At 40.1% G+C, this 18,111-nt stretch overlaps 1 protein-coding gene across 3 annotated transcripts in view; it reads left to right on the top strand.

Annotated features, from left to right (window-relative positions):
- Positions 1 to 18,111, top strand: part of LOC149342159 (uncharacterized) — a 174,303-nt gene that overhangs the window by 155,399 nt on the left and 793 nt on the right. For 2 of the 3 annotated variants that reach the window (XM_089544415.1, XM_089544414.1), the window contains exons 63-83: positions 543 to 739; positions 817 to 893; positions 1,445 to 1,592; positions 2,279 to 2,620; positions 2,960 to 3,236; positions 3,876 to 3,959; positions 4,642 to 4,854; positions 4,984 to 5,138; positions 5,310 to 5,370; positions 6,345 to 6,638; positions 7,824 to 7,971; positions 10,187 to 10,446; positions 10,900 to 11,011; positions 11,304 to 11,363; positions 11,820 to 11,926; positions 12,023 to 12,164; positions 13,565 to 13,699; positions 14,343 to 14,446; positions 15,122 to 15,214; positions 16,734 to 16,839; positions 17,129 to 17,266. In XM_089544415.1, coding sequence (XP_089400541.1) covers positions 543 to 739; positions 817 to 893; positions 1,445 to 1,592; positions 2,279 to 2,620; positions 2,960 to 3,236; positions 3,876 to 3,959; positions 4,642 to 4,854; positions 4,984 to 5,138; positions 5,310 to 5,370; positions 6,345 to 6,638; positions 7,824 to 7,971; positions 10,187 to 10,446; positions 10,900 to 11,011; positions 11,304 to 11,363; positions 11,820 to 11,926; positions 12,023 to 12,164; positions 13,565 to 13,699; positions 14,343 to 14,446; positions 15,122 to 15,214; positions 16,734 to 16,839; positions 17,129 to 17,266 — 3,253 coding nt within the window. Of the gene's footprint in view, positions 1 to 542; positions 740 to 816; positions 894 to 1,444; positions 1,593 to 2,278; positions 2,621 to 2,959; positions 3,237 to 3,875; positions 3,960 to 4,641; positions 4,855 to 4,983; positions 5,139 to 5,309; positions 5,371 to 6,344; positions 6,639 to 7,823; positions 7,972 to 10,186; positions 10,447 to 10,899; positions 11,012 to 11,303; positions 11,364 to 11,819; positions 11,927 to 12,022; positions 12,165 to 13,564; positions 13,700 to 14,342; positions 14,447 to 15,121; positions 15,215 to 16,733; positions 16,840 to 17,128; positions 17,267 to 18,111 lie in introns of those variants that run through there. The other variant, XM_089544416.1, reaches the window with a different exon arrangement.

Genomic DNA, 18,111 nt, shown 5'->3' with positions numbered 1-18,111 from the left:
GGCTTAAAAGTTCATACAAATTTGACAGAAATTTGTTTCAGCTAAATGAAGAGACTGAGAGTAATGTGCTGCAAAAAGAAGAAAGTGTCAGAGCATTATTGGAATAAAAGCAACAGAGAAACGCATTTGAAGGAAATGAAAAGGCGTGCATACAAGTGGCCACACAAAGTGACACATACATACTAACTAGAAACTAAATGTTCGCTATTCATAAAAGCCTGATATATATTTTTAGGCACGCGAAACATATACAAAAGAAAGCAACACAAAGGAAACAAGAAAAATAATATTAGGTTTTCACAAGTCCCGTCAGAGTGATTGTACTGTGCACCTGTCTACATCACTTAATTTTGCCCCGCTGTCCACACCATTAATCACTTCCTTTAAGCATATGCCATCTAAAGGGTAGCAAAAAAAGCGAAACTGATTTTTAATGTATTACTTTTAAAGTGCATCTTCAAGTAAGAAAGGTGAACCAGCTTTGCTTTTTGTTCACCTTCCACCACATGAGTAAAACTGTTTTCACAATTGCTTTTGTGCAGACTTCTACATCAGATGGGCCTGAAACACATGGAGCACCAACAGGCTTGCCGTCTTTCTGGAGGCCTTCAGCGAAGGCTCTGTGTTGCCTTCTCATTCGTTGGTGGATCAAAGCTTGTCATTTTGGACGAGCCCACAAGCAGTGTAGACCCGATGGCACGCAGGAACATATGGGACCTGATACTGAAGCACAAGCACGGTATGTTCAGCTTATGAGTGCAAATAGCAGCATTCTGTGAAACTCACAAAACCTACTACCTTTTGTCCTTATTGAAGATCGCACCATTCTGCTCACGACCCACCACATGGATGAAGCTGATGTGCTCAGTGACAAAGTTGCAATCATACACAAGGTATGCGAACGGATACAGCTGGCATGTGATACAGTGAACTCTGGATAATTGGAACTCGAATGGGAGTAAAAATCTGTATAAACTATGTGGAGCTTGAATTAACAGGAGCTTTTATAATATATTTGATGTTTGCAGGACCAAGGTGTTTGTTCGAATAGTCATCATCATCATCTGCCTGACTACGCCCACTGCAGGGCAAAGGCCTCTCTTATGTCCCTCCAATTAACCCTGCCCTTTGCCAGTTGCAGCCACCGTATCTCCGCAAACTTCTTAATCTCATCCGCCCACCTAACTTTCTGCCGCCCCCTGCTACGCTTGCCTTCTCTTGGAATCCACTCCGTTATCCTTAAGGACCAGTGGTTATCTTGCCTTCGCATTACATGCCCTGCCCAAGCCCATTTCTTTCTCTTTATTTTGACTACGATGTCATTGCCCTTAATAGTAAACCAACTATTTGAATGAGTTTGAATGAACGAAAGTTCACTGTATATATGTTACGCATTTCTGTGTCTCGTCGCAGGGAAGTGGATTCATAAAATTTTTTCTTGCAGGGCAAGCTTTTGTGCGAAGGCTCTCCTCTGCTATTAAAGAGCAAGTTTGGCTTTGGATATCAGCTGTCATTAACAAGATGCTGCTCAGAGCCTAACAGGGACAGTGATTCAGGACATTCTTCCAATGTGTCAAGGACAAGTATTGATGGTATATATGCTGAGACTTTTAATGCGCATAACAGTTTGCAGAAGTTTTTTACAATTAGTACTTGCTTTAAGTATAACCTTTCATTACAAACAGCTGCTATATCCTCCAGAGACCCGGCAATGGAAAATTCGCCCAATTTATTGGACAATGAAATTGCTGATGCAGCACCCATGGAAGGATGTTTAGTGTCATAGAAAGGTCTTTCACAGCTAGTTTTAGAACCTGTGTTGCTATCTAGTGAGTACAGTGAAAATTGTTTGGGCTCACTCGCCTCTTCAGAAGCTCTCAAAAGGATAAAAGCCAGCGTAAACATGTTTTACTAGGGCGGTCAAAATTACCAAGCAGATGCAGGTGCACTTCAGCAAGTGGTAAATCAGTTTTAGACACTTATTAGCACTCATAACAGCGTAACAAACACACATAAGCATATAACTGAGCGACAAAAGCTGTAATTTTCCTATATGTTGTGGAAATTTCAGCGTTTTTTTCATACTGGAGATCTCCCAATATGGAGAAAATTGTAATATTTCAAAAGATATTTTACTCATGACTTGGAACTCGAATGATCATCCCTTCAACATTTAAAAAAAAACAAAACATGATGAGACAATTTACAATCGAGGTCTCAGGAGGATATGCGACTGCATTACATAAGAAAGTTAAATTGCCGAGCTTTATTTTTACAGACGATTCTTCTGATATTGAAGGAATTCTTCGTGTCATCAGAAGCGTCATCCCACCTGCTCAAGTAATAGAGAACAACGGCGAGGTGGTAATCAGCCTTCCTCAAAGAGACCCCGAGAGGAATGTGCTCTACCCCTTCTCTCAGCTCCTGACACTCCTCGACGAACGGATGCTAGAGTTTGGCTTTGGACACTACGGCCTCTCGAGCACAACGCTTGAAGAAGTGTTCCTTTCCCTGTGCGCCTTGTGCGATAATGGCTGCAACCGAGTGCAGCCAGGTCAAGGGCAGCCCATTGCAACAAAACTTGGAACCACTGAAAAGAACATTAAGCCGCATCACACAGGTATGTATCAAATGCAGCATGACATCAACATTCTTTCTGCACTTGTACACTGCCGCGACCTGCCCAATAAATTCAACCGGTAGTAATGATGCACAAGAGCAGTGAAAAAATACAATGCTGGCATATACACATATTTAAAGACTTCATTTGAAATTCAACCACAGCTTGTAATATGCAAACAACAAGCTTGCTGTTTCATATTGCAGAAGTAAGCTATTTTTCGCATTTGCCCACGAAAACACATTTGTAATGAAACAGTATATACAACAGTATGATGTGCAGAAAGCTTCTTCGTGCAAAAACTCTCCACTTCTACAATTTGCTATTTTGCTTTTTCAGATGTCACTCTTGAAAGCCCGAACTTCAAGCATTCCTTGGGAGCAAGGAATGTTCTAACGGGACGCAAATTAAAAGCAAGCCAGTTCAAAGCGCTCATCTTGAAGCGCTTTTACCACACAGTCAATAACTGGAAGGCAATATTCTTCAGCATTGTGCTTCCATGCACTTTCATTGCTGTAGCCATGGGATTCACCATAATTGCCCCAGGAACTGTACCAGAGCCATCCCTGAAGCTTACAACACAGCTCTATGGGCCTGGAGCAGTTGGTTTCATCAGGTAAAACATAGATCCTCAAGCCACTTCGATAGATTGGTATTCAAGTTTCGTGCATTGAACTTGCCTTCACACAAGCACATAATCAGCATATTTCATATTAGTTTGCTCAGTTTTATGTGCACATATCGAAAACTAAAGCTGTAGTAATGAGGCCAGCTGTAAGCTGCTAAGAATTAATAAAGACAATAACTAGTGGAAAAAAATTCTTCAAGTTAGCTCAACCAGTTTTGAAAACAAATATGCACTAGATTTTGCAAGAAAATGAACCAAGAACCACTCGTGGCAAGTGGCTTTTTTCTTCTACTTTAGTTTTTCTACCAGTGAAAAGGTATCAGAAATTAATTACTCATTACCCTGTTTATTTGGCATAACTAATTTAGCAAGTTACTACCTGTCAAAAGTAATTGCACACTTCCAAAGAGGCATCCTCTCATACACTTCAGCTTCAAACAGCAATGTTTCGAATTTACATCCAACACTTGCTGAGATTCAACTATGTAACTATGACAAACATTGTAAAATGTACATGGATAAACTGGCACTCAGTTATTAGGATTTTGATAATCTTGATATATTCAACCTCTTCAAACGTGACGTGTTATAGAAATATGCGTTAATCTTATATTAATCTGCTTTCAGTGAAACACCACCAACAGATGTGTCAATGAAGCTATTATCTTTTCCTGGAGTAGGGCCATCTTGTCTAAAAGACAACGCAAAAGAGTAAGATGGTTTTGTGTTTCTGCATGATATTATCTTTGATTAAGTAAGAGAGTGCATGCGTTGAGCCTTTTCACTTCCAGGATAAGCAGTGGCAGAAGAAAACATGCAGTTTTGCACTAATCACGTGGAGCGTAGCAGGGCTTGGAGTACTTCAAAGCACATTTAGGCTCATACATAACTTTACTTTTCAATGCCCGAAAGTTTGAAGCAACCCAGATTTCAAGTACTACTGTTATGGATAGTGATAATTTTCCATAATAATATTATGCAATTATTATAATAGGATGAGCTTTGGAGCTCTCCACATGATGGGGACCCCCTGCAGAGAAGCGGCTCCATGGCAGTGGCATTCTGCTACACAGCATGAGGTCTTGGGTTCGAATCTGGCTGCAATGGCCACATTTCAATGGAGCCAAAGTGCAAAAACGTCTATGTACTGCCATTTCAGTGCACCCAGAAGTGCCAAGGATGGTCAAAATTAATGTGGCACAAAAAAAAATTTATCAGTTATGATGCATCTATGAATTGAGAACTTTGTATTGAGATCTGCATACTCTGGTCTTCCTTTTTGATGTTGCCCATATCAGCTTATATCTATGCTGCAGTCTGTACTTGTTTGTAAATAAACAATTTTCCAAGGTTAGCACACAAAGCAAGAACAGCTTCTTCTCAAATTCTGCAGATCTTACTGTGCAAGCATTACTGGAGTGGCAAACAACGTGATGGAGATACCAAGAGGAGCACTGCATTACACTTGCGACACTTCAGAAGTAGAGGAAGAATGGGAAGACATTCCTAGTGTCACGACAGAAACTACTGACATAGTGTACAATGCTACTGGACTCAACATACCAAACTACCTCCTAACGTCGTTTCCTGCTTTCATAGAACGGAGGTAAGATTTGCTGTCAACTTATAGATGTCCTATATATGAACAAGCTTTCAAATAAATGCTGCAGTTTGCACTAGAACTCCTTCATTGTCATTGCTTTTGCAAGCTTTAGTGAACTAAATGCTGTTTCAGATATGGAGGCTGGACTTTTGAGAAGAGGGATGTAAAAGTATGGTACGACAACACAGGCTTCCATTCAATGCCTGCATACCAAAATGCACTCAGCAATGCTATCCTGAGATCTGCAATCAGCCGCTCCAAGTCTCCACTCAATGCATCCAACGTGGGTAAGTCACTCACTTCTAATGCCATTCACTTAATTTGTATATCACTAAATCCTCCAGAAGCATGGCAGCAAAACGGTAGGCTTTATGCAACAGAACTGCATGCCTTTTACATTAGAACGTTGGTGGTTTGCATTATGGCACTAACTTCACTCTCAATTTTTCTGATTGAAGGGATCACGGTGTACAACCACCCTCTTCACTTGTCCTCTGAACAGCTTGGGAAACAGACAATGTAAGTGAATGCTTTTCACTGCAGGCCATGGGCATGTCATTCTGCAGCTAACCTGCATGACTGGCTGGGAAAAGTACAACCTAACAGTGGGCGTGGAGTTGTTCAGTCCTAGAACCTCACTTCTGTGCGGAGAAGACGTGCATGAAACCATACCCTTCACTGAAGCCTAGCGACCAATAATAAAAAAAGTTTTATGGAAACTCACTGGCTGAACAATTTCAGTATCTGAATTTTCTATATGTTTAAACACGTGCCAGCTATTGAAGGGATCCTTTAAGAATAGTAAAACCTCTAAAGGTACAAGATAGCACAACCCTTAATCATGATCACAGAAATGATAGTCTTTACTTTAAAATGGCTTCCCTAAAATGGCTTCCGTAGAATAGGCCAAAGTGTTGAATGTGAAGCAAAGTACTCCAGTGACACTGCTGCACTCCACTCGGTGCAGCGAGTCCTCTAAAACCCTTTGCCTTACAAAGCGCCTAAAAAATCTTGACAACAGAGCTTTGCTGCAATTTGTTTACATTTTGTACAGTCTGTTGTTTACAATACTGTATTAGTATAAAAAATCAATATAATAAATATCAGCTGTAATTCAGTGCCACATCAGACACTGAAATCAAATAGCGGCCAGTTCAAGCACATACTTTACTATGCCATACGTGCCTGTATCTCATTATCATTACAAGTTTTGCTTTCTTGCACACCAAATATAACCAATGATTGATGACAGGAGACAAACTTCACCTCCATAGAAAAATTGGTATTGCTTCATTGAGTATGAAAATTAAAGCTAACTGAAAGGCAACCTTTATTGTTATTTCAGATGTAAATTGCACCATGGTGAACTTGCATTTACTGCACAGTAATAAATCTATATAGCAAATATTTTTGTTCTTACATACCACTTCTTCCAATTTTGAAAGAAAAATTTGCAAGCTTAAGGCTTTAATTTCATGCATTTCTTGTTGCAGACTTGGCCACGTATCTGAATTGGGCATCGCCATGGTAGTGCTCATGGGCTTGGCATTCATCCCATCGCGCGTCATTGTGTATGTCGTGAATGAACGCATACGTGATGAAAAACAAGTCCAAAGTATCTCTGGAGTGGGGACAGTCCTGTACTGGACCACCACATTCATCTGGGACATGGGCATCGTGCTTGCAACAGTTGCACTTTCTGCTGTCATCATCATCGCTTTTGGCCTCCCGGTCTATGTCAGCAAGCTCAACTTCCCTGCTGTACTCGTGCTCATGGTTCTCTTTGGGTAAGCATCAGTGCGCTGAGTATGTCATCGATATTATGCCCTACAAAAATGAAACAATGCTGCCATCAAGAGAAAACAAGATACTAAGTGACAATCAAATTTTCCTTCTGTGCGTGACAATCTGCCTTTCAGAGTAAAAATTTTAAGTTCGTCTAGGCATCTGCTTTGGGCTACAATCATTATAAAGAATATGAAATCATGACTAGAACATACTCGATTGGTGTGCAAATTTCACGTAAATTTAGGTTTTCATATTGGTATAATACTGTTGTAATAAATTATTAGTGCGATATCATGAACAAGATGCCTTAGAAATATATAAGTAATCGTATATATTAGAATATATTAGAGGATATACTAGACCATCAGAGGATATACTAGACCATCAGATTGCCCATATTACTATATTCATCCATATTTCAGACGTGACAATTAGTTGCATAACTTTGGTAAAGCATCGCAACATAAATTAGTGCATTAGTATTTGGTTTTGATTAACAAGTAGGTTTTCTCTTCGTACTATATAATTTACAGAGCACAACAATAAAGGATAGAGATACATTGTGAAAGAAGCTAAAAGAGACGTTTACAAATACCATTTCACAATGTTACAGAAGCCAACAGCCACAGAAACCAAGGGGCGCAGGGGATTTTTTATTTATTTATTTATTTATTTTGTGCTGTTGATCAATTTAGAACATTACTGAATATGTTATCACTTAAAGCTAATTGATTAGAAAAGCTGATGAACACTCTCAAGGTTAGGTTACTTGTAAACATAAATACCCCTGAAAGCAGAAGATTTGACAGCCGTCGCCATAGCTCAGAGGTAGAGCACCGGACGCGTAATTCGGAGGTCGTGGGTTCAGATCCCACCGGCGGCATGTGGTTGTTTTTTTTTCTGCTTTTCTAATCAATTAGCTTTAAGCGATAACATATTCAGTAATATTCTAAATTGATCAACAGCACAAAATAAATAAATAAATAAATAAAAAAATCCCCTGTGCCCCTTGGTTTCTGTGGCTGTTGGCTTCTGTCATATTTATAACGAGCCCCTCATTCCCCTTCCCTTGTTTGCTTAATTTCACAATGTTGGTTAACTCCGTCTAAGTTATCCACTATAGCAGCTCAGCCACAAGGTACCAAACCTGATTTTCACTGCTGTCCTTCACTGTTCTCTTCCAGATGGGGCACCACACCAATGATGTACTGCCTCTCACGGCTGTTCAAAGAAGCAAGCATCTCCTTTGTGGTGCTGTACTGTGTCAACTTGTTCATCGGACTCAACATAGCAATCGTCATGCTAGTGCTCAACATGATTCAGATAAACTCTGTAAGTCCTGTTGTGGATAAGTTAACACTAAATTTTTATACTCAAATAAAACGGGGAGAATGAGACGAGTAAAAGAGCAGAGTTTTTGCTGTGGATTCTATCTGTCCCACATAGTAGCATATTTCTTCATTCCTTTAAAAAGCTGCCCAGGCTTAGAAACGTGAAAAAACAATATTTATATGCCATGAATTTTGTGCCATAATTGAATGTATGCAGTCACTTATTGTCTGAAAGCATGGCAGGCGGGAAAAATGTAAACTAAATTATTATGTTCTGCACACAGATATGCACAAAATGCATGTGAAAATTGCACGGTGCAAGCCCCTGTGCAATGGCTCTTGCATAAAAATTTGTAGAGCTAAGCTTACCATCTTAGCACATTAATCAACGAAAACTGTTACAGCTTTGGTTTATCCATTTATCTCCGCATTTGGCCGTGGAATCTGAACCGTCAGCGATAACAGAAAGCCTAGACATGCTCTTCTCTAAACGTTGAAAGGAGGCCTCCCTCCACTTTGCCACGGTTAGCGAGTGGGGCCAATAAATTTAATTAAGTTAAACTAAATTAATTCACTAAGAAGTCAAGATCTTAAAGGTGCACTGAAGAGGATTCTGAACATGTCTTTTTGCCGCGGGAACTCGATCCACACGTTCCTAGCATTCTTAGAAACAGTGACTTATTGCCCTGTGTGGCCGATTTCCCCAATTAAAACGAATTAACGTCCGGCTCCCGCCTTTTTTTTTAAATTCTGCCTCGTACGGTGGACGGAGTCGACCAACGCGTGGAGTGCCTTTCACCCAGTCCTGTGGAGGCTTTCCTTTCGCTTTATTTTGTTTTTTAGGTTTCCATGAATAAATAGTTTCATTCGTAGATAATATAGCCGCAAAATAAGCCCGAAGAAAAAAAAATACGCGTGGACTATTTGCTACTACGGACTACTAGGTATTATTCCGCCGATGGCAGAGCGGCAAGCCGCCACGGGACTGGGTGAAAGGCGCTCCATGCGTTGGTCGACTCCACCCACCGTACGAGGCAGAATTAAAAGAAAAAAGGCGGGAGCCGGACGTTAATTCGATTTAATTGGGGAAATCGACCACACAGGGCAGTAAATCGCAGCTTCTAAGAAAGCTCGGAACGTGTAGATCGAGTTCCCGCGGCAAAAAGACAAGTTCAGATTCCTCTTCAGTGCACCTTTAAGGCTGATGCTGTAGAATGTACAGTTGAATACAGGGTTATATGAAAAAATCAAAGCTATAACAGCTTTCACTGCAAAAAAAAAATTCAACACTTTCTAAACAGAATTTTCCCATTCCACACATGACACAGCATAATGTGCTGCTATTTGGTTTGTCCCACTGTGGCAATTATTTTCTCAACTGACCAAACTGTTTTAACTCATTACCATACTAACCAATTTGGTTAACATTACTGAACATTAGCATAAAAAAAGCATTACCACAAACTGGCAAGCTAACTTATGGTCATCATTTATTTGTTTCTTCCACTATTCCGTTAGCCTTTCCTCACCACTTATTTTAAAACACATCTTGTTGAAACATATGAACAAAACCACGGTGAACCTAACACTGCATAAACTCTTTGTAATACTGAATAATTATGTAATGTGTCTACATCGTTAGCTCTAAATCTTCAGCTTAAAGTGCTGCCAACTTTGACAGCGAAATTTATCGATCAGTTTCAACTAGTGCCTTTACTTGACATCATGCCGATATGTCATAACGCTGACCATTTAATGTCGCGAAGAAGAATGTTCATAACATTAGTATCAAAACAATTAGCCAAATTAAACTGAATGTTTATTCCATGAAGAGTTCTTTCTCTGCATGAAAACTTATATCTTCCTTTGTATTTATACATGCTTAGTAGCTGCCTGGAAATGATGATTACAATTATTAACACAAGTTTGAACACTAGTTTATTTCCAAATCACAGACCCTCAAAACAGGCAGGTGTAGTACTGTAGATCTGAAGTATAGGTACATTCATATCTTTTTTTTCCTGAAATATGGTCACCAAAAGACTTTATGCAGGACGTTACAGAACCACTGAGAGCTTAAATCGTGTCAGTACAAGTCTGATCTCACAACTTTCTTGGGTGAGAGAACTGAATTCCTCGGGATGAAAATGTTGCGTTAGCACGTTTGCTGCTTAGAAATCATTTTGTCTCTAATGCTCCCTTATTTCCTGTTGCAGGGTTACCGTCAACTCATGACAGGATTACAAAATGCAGCACTCATCTTTCCACAGTATGCCCTAATTGGTGGCTTTGTTAGCTTGGCCAAAAATCACATTCAAGCTGACATATATGCTCGCTTTGGCCAGGACACCTATGAGAACCCTTTCAGCAATGAAGTCCTTAATTATAACTTTTACGCTATGTTCCTGGTTGGCATCATCTTCTTCTGCGTCAACCTCTTCCTGGAGTTTCACATCAAAGCACAATCACCTCCCAGGCAAGCTCTTTTTTTCTTCTGCCTTTTTATTTTTTTTTTTTTACTCTTTTATGGCTGAGCAAGTCGAGTTAAAAAGTATGGCTCTGACTACAACAAAGCAATGCAAAGTAACAAGCAGCATGTATTTTTTTTTTATTTATGACCTTGTAGAAGCAGTGCCCAACATGCATGATTAAGCCTGATATTGTACAATGTTGATGATGATTATTGTACAATGTTCAGTTTCTTAACTATGGACATACTTATCTTTCCAAGCATATTACTGATTTCCAGTACTGTTATTGCACATAACAACTTTGCATACAGAAATATTCCATCACCTGCCAGCTATTCTTGGCAGGCAATCACACATTCATGAGCAATAGTAATAAGCTATAATGGCTGTTACTATAATTTTTTTTGTTTTTGACAGCTTTTTCATCTCTGCTAATGCACTTGACCATTTCATTTCAGGGATCCAAAGCAAGCTAGGGCTACTGAGGACAATGACGTGGTAGCAGAAAGGATTCGGGCCAATGGAGACACTGGCAAGCAGGATGTGCTCCGAGTATTAGACGTTGTAAAGGTATTAATTACGCATTACTCTAAGATATCACTGGCTATGACAAGGGATCCAGGTGACAAGAATGGACAGCTAATATTATTATGCATTACTGCTAAATTTTTGTACGCCAAAGCTACACCTCTGTCATGGGGCATGCCACAGTGGTGGGCAGTATAGATAGCACCATCAAGCTGTCAGCTATCAATGGGTGTGACACGACTATCATAGTCATTTCCTCGCACTGGGGGCATTTCAGACCTTTCTAAACTTTGCGTCAATACCTCCTTCCAACTAATGCGACTTTCCGTTACAGATTTACCAAGGACAACACAGAGCTGTGGACAACGTCTCATTTGGCATTCCAAAAGGGGAGGTACGTGCAGTGATACCATACAGTTACGACCGTGGAAGCACGGAGAATGTTGCTTACTATTCATATTACTGCATATGATCTTTCCACAAATTTAGTTTAAAAAAAAAAAACTTTTGTTGCCAAAGAACAATAGTCATAAACTGTAGTACTGTAGCAACTGTACACAGTTATTCTACATTTAACAAGAAAACAGGAATGGCTCATTTGAGCACAAGTGTGTACAGTTTTTGGAAAAGCTATGTAGCTTTGCTGTGATGCAGCAAGGCTGACGTTCATAGTGCTCACTTTTATTTTAATAACTAACTCCGTCTAGTTCAAATCTGTGCTTTTATTTGCGATAATAAACCCTCATTCTGATGGCACATAAACAAATTGTAGAAGCGTAGCTCTGGGCCAGTTCTGCTGGTTTCTTTCTGCAGCACATGAACAAACATTTGTTATAATTTTTCATCACAGTGTTTTGGACTTCTTGGTGTTAATGGAGCTGGAAAGACAACCCTGTTCCGTATCCTGACTGGGCAGCTTCAGCCCACACGCGGCACCACCCTGGTTCAAGATACAAGGTAGATTTTCCTTGCGCCCAATGAACACACTGCATTTGGCGTGCATGTCAGATGTGTGTTAAACTCAGGATACTTTGCTTGACTTCCTGCTCGCAGGTTAGACAAGGTGTTCTCCAAGGGTACCCAGCTAGTGGGTTATTGCCCCCAGGCGGATGCACTTGATGACCTGCTGTCTCCAAAGGAACACCTCGTCATTTACTCTATGATGCGTGGGATTCCAAAGGGTGAAATTAAAGAGGTGATTGTTTCACGCTTCATTTCTCTGCTTGCACAAAAAAAAAAGAAAACTTTCCAGTGACATAGCCTCTATTTTATGAGAAGCAGTACGACTTTTATCTTGTTTTATTGCTTTAGTCACCTTTTCTAGCTGTAGATCAACAGTGGTAGTAATGTAAGACATTGCTCGTTCTGCGTCTCTTTCTGTTCCAGGTTACAATGATTCTCTGGCCTTAAGTTATAAATAAAATCAAACTGCAGGCAAAGCTCATCAACAAATCTGTGTTCTGTATATGTGCTGTTATTGAGTATTTTACACTTCAACTAAGTTCAAAAAAGAGTAGTGTTGTACCAAATACTACACTGAGAAAATTTTGCTGTTCAACCCTCTGTGCATGAGTACCATGAAGCTGCAAGAAAAAGACATCACCACTTTGACTTATAAACAGTAAAACAATATATGACACCGATTGCTAAAAACATATGCATGCCACTGTGAAAAAATACAACAAAAGCCACAATGTCAGCTGTTTTATGCTAGGTAGTATTATGAGCAACGCAATAGAAAACACCATTATAATACCTAGAAAGTGCATTGCCATATTACTACAAATTTCGAAAGTCGTACAATATTGACTTCATCACTTCCAGGTCATCTTCTCTTTTGCTTCGCAACACTCTTTTTTCGCCTAAGGCTGGCGTTCTAAATAGGCGCCAAGACTCAATCTATTTTGCCAGTGCCACACTACAGCTGAAATAAGAACATGCCTTCAGACTTAATACTGCCAGCTTTAAGTTATCAGTACCGAGCCAGAAAAATCACTGTAGAAAAAAAAAGTTAATCAAGAGAACATGCTGCTGGCACTATTGTGCATTTATTTGGCTTCAGTCACATTTGCATAATGCAGTTTGCACCAGGCAGTGGCGAATAGATCAAGACACAGCCAGCATGACCCAGCAGCAATGCACAGCAGTGAGAAAACAAGCTAAAATTTATTACCAGTATCTAGAGTAGCTATAAAAAACTTTGTCCAAACTAGCTGTTCTTTGGGCAATAACTACAGTGCAGATAGTACTAATGCAGTGCTGTCTGGATTTACTAGTACTATATAGTAGCGATTGTGATTGGTACTAACCACTCTCAGTATTCATTATATACATAGCAATTAGTAAGCACTACACAACTCTATAAGATCACTTTTCATCTAAACAGCACATGTTCTTTCAACATGATCTTAGCAAAGATAAACGTTGAGCTCACAAGTACGGAAGTTTCCAGGCCAGGTTTTATTATGGTGCCTTTTCAACTCTTTTTTTTCAAACACACTTATTGCAATTATGAAGGCAGTCTTCAACCATTTGCTTTTTTGTTTCGACTATGAGTGCAATTCAGTTTCCTCAAAGCTGACAATTTACTTGCAGGTTGTTGAAGAAGCCCTGTCAAGGTTCCAGCTTTCAGTTCATGCCAATCACAAAGTGGGAACACTCAGCCGGGGCACTCGAAGAAAAGTCTGCACGGCAATTGCTATGCTTGGAAACCCACAGATTGTGCTCCTGGTCAGTTCATGTAACATATTTACTGTAACAGTTCATTAACATATCTATAGTTTGTGTAACTTGTTTATTTTGCTTAGCTATGCTTAGTGCTATTATTATTTTAAATCTATCAATCTGTGATTACACTATGGTTCAACAGGCAACTTTCACGTGCAAATGTTGCGACCACCAAAAATGCCTAGTATTCCTTCAAAAATGCCAACATGGTTCATGCAAAACATCAGTAACAAACAGAGAGATGCTAAAGGAGTCTCAGTAAAACTAACACTTACATACCTTTTCAACAACCACAAAGTATGGACTATGTGTGACTGTACTTTCCTTTTCTAAATCTGGTGATACCTCATGACAGGAAATAGAGTTACTCTGTAAACACATATGCTGCATGTGTGAGACACAAGGTTTTCAGAAGAGTAAACCTAAGCATTGTATGTGTATTGGAAGTGAATTACTATAACTATTTCCACAGGCTTCATAATTACACAATACTTTGCTCACATACCCTTTTGCACTTTGGGGTGGCAGAGCTTATTACATGCATTGGGATGCAGAGCGCTGAATGTTTGCTTACATCAAACATTAAGCAGCATTAAAGAAACAGTTCATTTTTAATTTTTACATTTCACTTGTCTTCCATCCCCAGGATGAGCCAACAAGTGGAATGGACCCTGTTACCCGGAGACTGGTCTGGTCCAATGTCTCAGAAGCCATTCGAGAAAAACGCTCCGTCCTTCTGACATCGCACAGGCAAGGAATTTAGATGGCTCCATCTGGTCTCATCTTTACTGGAATTAAATGACCCACTCAATATGTGTTCGCCATGCCTTACAAATCATGTTTGGCGCAAGTGAACATTTCCTGCAAAAGTCATTTGCTTGATATGAGTGTTCAAAGCGAACAGAATAGTACTAGTTCAACATGATGGACTTTGTGAGTAGTTTATTATTAATATAGCAGGCAGCTGTTGGAAAGATGCCTATGTATTGATTTCTAAAATGGTTAGTGCAACTTCAGTGCTACTCGTCATGGCAGATATACCTTATCACAAGAATTATTAGAGTAAAGCAAGAAAGTGCTCTTACAGAATTGAGCATCATGAGACATCCCACTTTGCATGACACAGAAAAGTATTCATTTAAAAGAAACTAGCCCACAAAGGTGGTACAAAGGACAAGATGCACAATACAGCACTGAAATTCAGTGCTGCATCGTGCATTTCATCTCTGGTATTGTATGTGCGCATTGGTTTCTTTTCAAACAAATTCATACTAACTAGCCCAAACAGCCATTCTAGCGCAGAGAAGTATTCTCGGAGTCCAGGATAATGAAGCTTAGTTTCAATAATTTTTTCATTACAGCATATCGCAGCTTTTCTATGTGACACATGATTGATATGATGTCTGCTTCTTATCATTTCTGCAGCATGGCCGAGTGTGACCTGCTCTGCTCAAGGCTTGCAATCATGGTGAATGGACAACTATGCTGCATAGGAAGCCCACAGTACCTAAAACATAAGTAAGTAATAAACACACTATAAATGAACAAAGTAGAATGTGCCACATGGGAGATTTTTAGAGAGTATGTAGGCCGACTCCACAAAAAGACTGTGTAAGGTTGTAGCCTTTTTTTTTACACCATAAGCTGATAAGCTATTATAACCAGGCACCCCCCCCTCTGAAATCTCATGGTTGTTGTCACTAGTTGCCACAAGGTCACATGAGCAGCTGGTCATGCCACAACTGATAAACTCACAACTGAACCCCAGAAAGATTGTCCTATCACATTCTTTTTTCCACATCTGCCTTACACATATAGCTGGTGCTGAAACTCTTGTCACAGTACGTGAACACCCATTAAACTTTTCTCTCAGAAGCCTAGAAAAATCATGCATAATATACTGCCCGTGCTCGAAAAGCAAACGTACACTGATTCATCTGCATGAGCATGAAAACGTTAACCACTAGCTGCCAGGCTAGCTATACGAAAAAATAAATGCACAAAATATATCCAATCCCTGTATATAGCCTTCATAGATTACAAGAAACCATTTGATTCAGTTGTCATGCAGGCGTTAAGGAATTAGGGCATTTATAAGCCTTATTTAAAAATACTGAAAGTATCTGTAACAGCTGCATAGCCAGCATAGTCCTCCATAAAGTAAGCAATAAAATTCCACTAAGGGAGGGTTTCAGGCAGGGAGATGCAATCTCTCGAATGCTATTCCTCCTCGAATATCCCTCGAAAGAAAAGGATATAAACAGTTGTACCTTACCGATACTCATCTAGGCGGCACAAACACGGATGCTAATGAAAAGGATTCTACTTAAATTGAGAACAGCGCAGCGAGATATGGAAAGGAAAATGATGGGCGTAGTAACATTAAGAGATGTGAAGAGGACAGAGTAGGTCAGGGATTAAACGCGGGTTAATGGCATTCTAGTCGGAATAAAGAGGAAGAAATGGGCTTGGGCAGGGCATGTAATGTGAAGGTAAGATAACCAATGGTCATAAAGGGTAACAGACTGGATTCCAAGAGAAGGCAAGCATAGCGGGGGCGTCAGTAAGCTTGATGGGCAGATGAGATAAGGAGTTTTGTGGGGAGAGGTGTAGGAAAAACCTTTGTCCTGCAGTGGACATAGTGAGGCTGCTGCTACTACTGATGATAATGATGATGACACAGAATAGCAGCCACATTTAAATGCAAAGGGCAGGTAACTGATTGACTGTTAGGGCAACAAATTGGATTCCATGGAAGGAAAACGTAGCTGGGGGGCAGAAACTCAGGTGGGAAAATGAGATGAGGAGAAGGAGCGATCGTGGCTGGCAGACTGGGCTAATTAGAGATCTTTGGGAAAGACCATTGTTCTGCAGCAGACTAGATTGACAATGATAAGAAATAGCACCGATGCTTATGCACAGCTAGTATAATTGGGTTATATATGCCATTCTTTTCTAGTAAAGCACCGCTCGTCATCTGCCTACACTAGATGACAAGCACACTACATTAATCAATGTTTGTCCCTTCTCTGTGCAGGTTTGGAGCTGGATTTACTGTCACGATACGTATGGTTGAAAAGGCCCAGGACTGGAAACAAACCATAAAATTTTTTATCACTCATTTCCCCACGGCCTCACTCAAGGTATGACCCCATGTGTACTATGCAGGTCCCCCCTCCCCAAGAATTCAAAATTGAATGTTTTACTCAGCAAATGAGATAGACACAAGACAAACCAACAAGTGTTTTCTTTTTCACTTGTTTTGCATATTTGCTTTGTTTGAAGTGTTTTTTAGCATCGGCACGCAAGCAAAGCTACTGGCTAATACATCTGTTTTTAATTACTATGATGTTACCGAGCCCATGAAGAGAAGTTTACGTCAGAGTCTCAACTGAGTGTTTATTGTTTCTTTTGTCCTTGTTCCTTATACAGGCTCACCACTGCAACATAGTGGAGTTCAGCTTGCCTTCGAAGCAAACATCACTTTCCTCAGTGTTCCAGTTTCTAGAAACAAACAGCGGTGAATTTGGCATCTTAGACTTTTCAGTGTCTCAAACTACATTAGATCAGGTAAGAGATCTCCAGACAGTTTTGCATCTATAAATTAGAGCAACGTTGCTTTCAGGAGCGAGTTTAAGAAGGTGGCGGAGGAAGGGAGGGGTATATGAATGTCCCTCCAAAGCGAGAGACTTTCGATGAGAAAGCCATATGAAACCCTTTTTTCTTTACGCAGAAAGTACCACAAATGCACTCCTCAAATAGGACCCCCCCCCCTCCAACCACCCCTTCCAAGACTTGTCGATAATGCCCCGCCAGTGCTTTTTATTGCCTTGTAAAAATGAAACCTTGAAACTACTTCTGCAAGTTTGCAGGACATTTAGTTTTCCTTGCAAATTCCAGCTTCAACAATAATGAATGCCTATTTTTAACATTACACACAGTGAACCAATCCAGTATAGGTCTCCCTTCTGTATTGTGGAAAACCCATAGCAAATGCACCTTGCATGATAAACTAACCAAAAATCCATGCATAACTGAAGCATGCTCGTGAATCCTTTGTTCTTTAGAAGAAAAATTGACGGACGCTCAGATGGTCTGATGCAATGAACTGCGTAAACAGAATGCATTTTTAAGATGATGCTTTTCCATTCGGTGCTTTTCCCTTTTGCCGCATCCCATTGCCTGAAAGTTGCACTTTAGTCTGGTTGGCTTGATGGCTCGCAAACGATTTTTTGATGCTTTTAGATTTTGGATTATATGCCATTTTTTCACATTACTTAGTGCGCCGCATTGGATCAGCCAAGATGCACATTCGCTTTCAGCACCGCCTTCCCTCTCTCCACACTTGTTGCTCTCTTGGGGGGGGGGGTGTCGCTACACATGATGCAGATTTTCCCTCTCGCAGAAGCTTCAGT

Source organism: Amblyomma mixtum, chromosome 5 (genome assembly GCF_055824585.1).
Source record: "Amblyomma mixtum isolate Tamu chromosome 5, ASM5582458v1, whole genome shotgun sequence".
NCBI lineage: Eukaryota > Metazoa > Arthropoda > Arachnida > Ixodida > Ixodidae > Amblyomma > Amblyomma mixtum.
The sequence above is the reverse complement of the archived record's forward strand: the minus strand, read 5'-3'. Positions and strand labels throughout refer to the sequence as shown.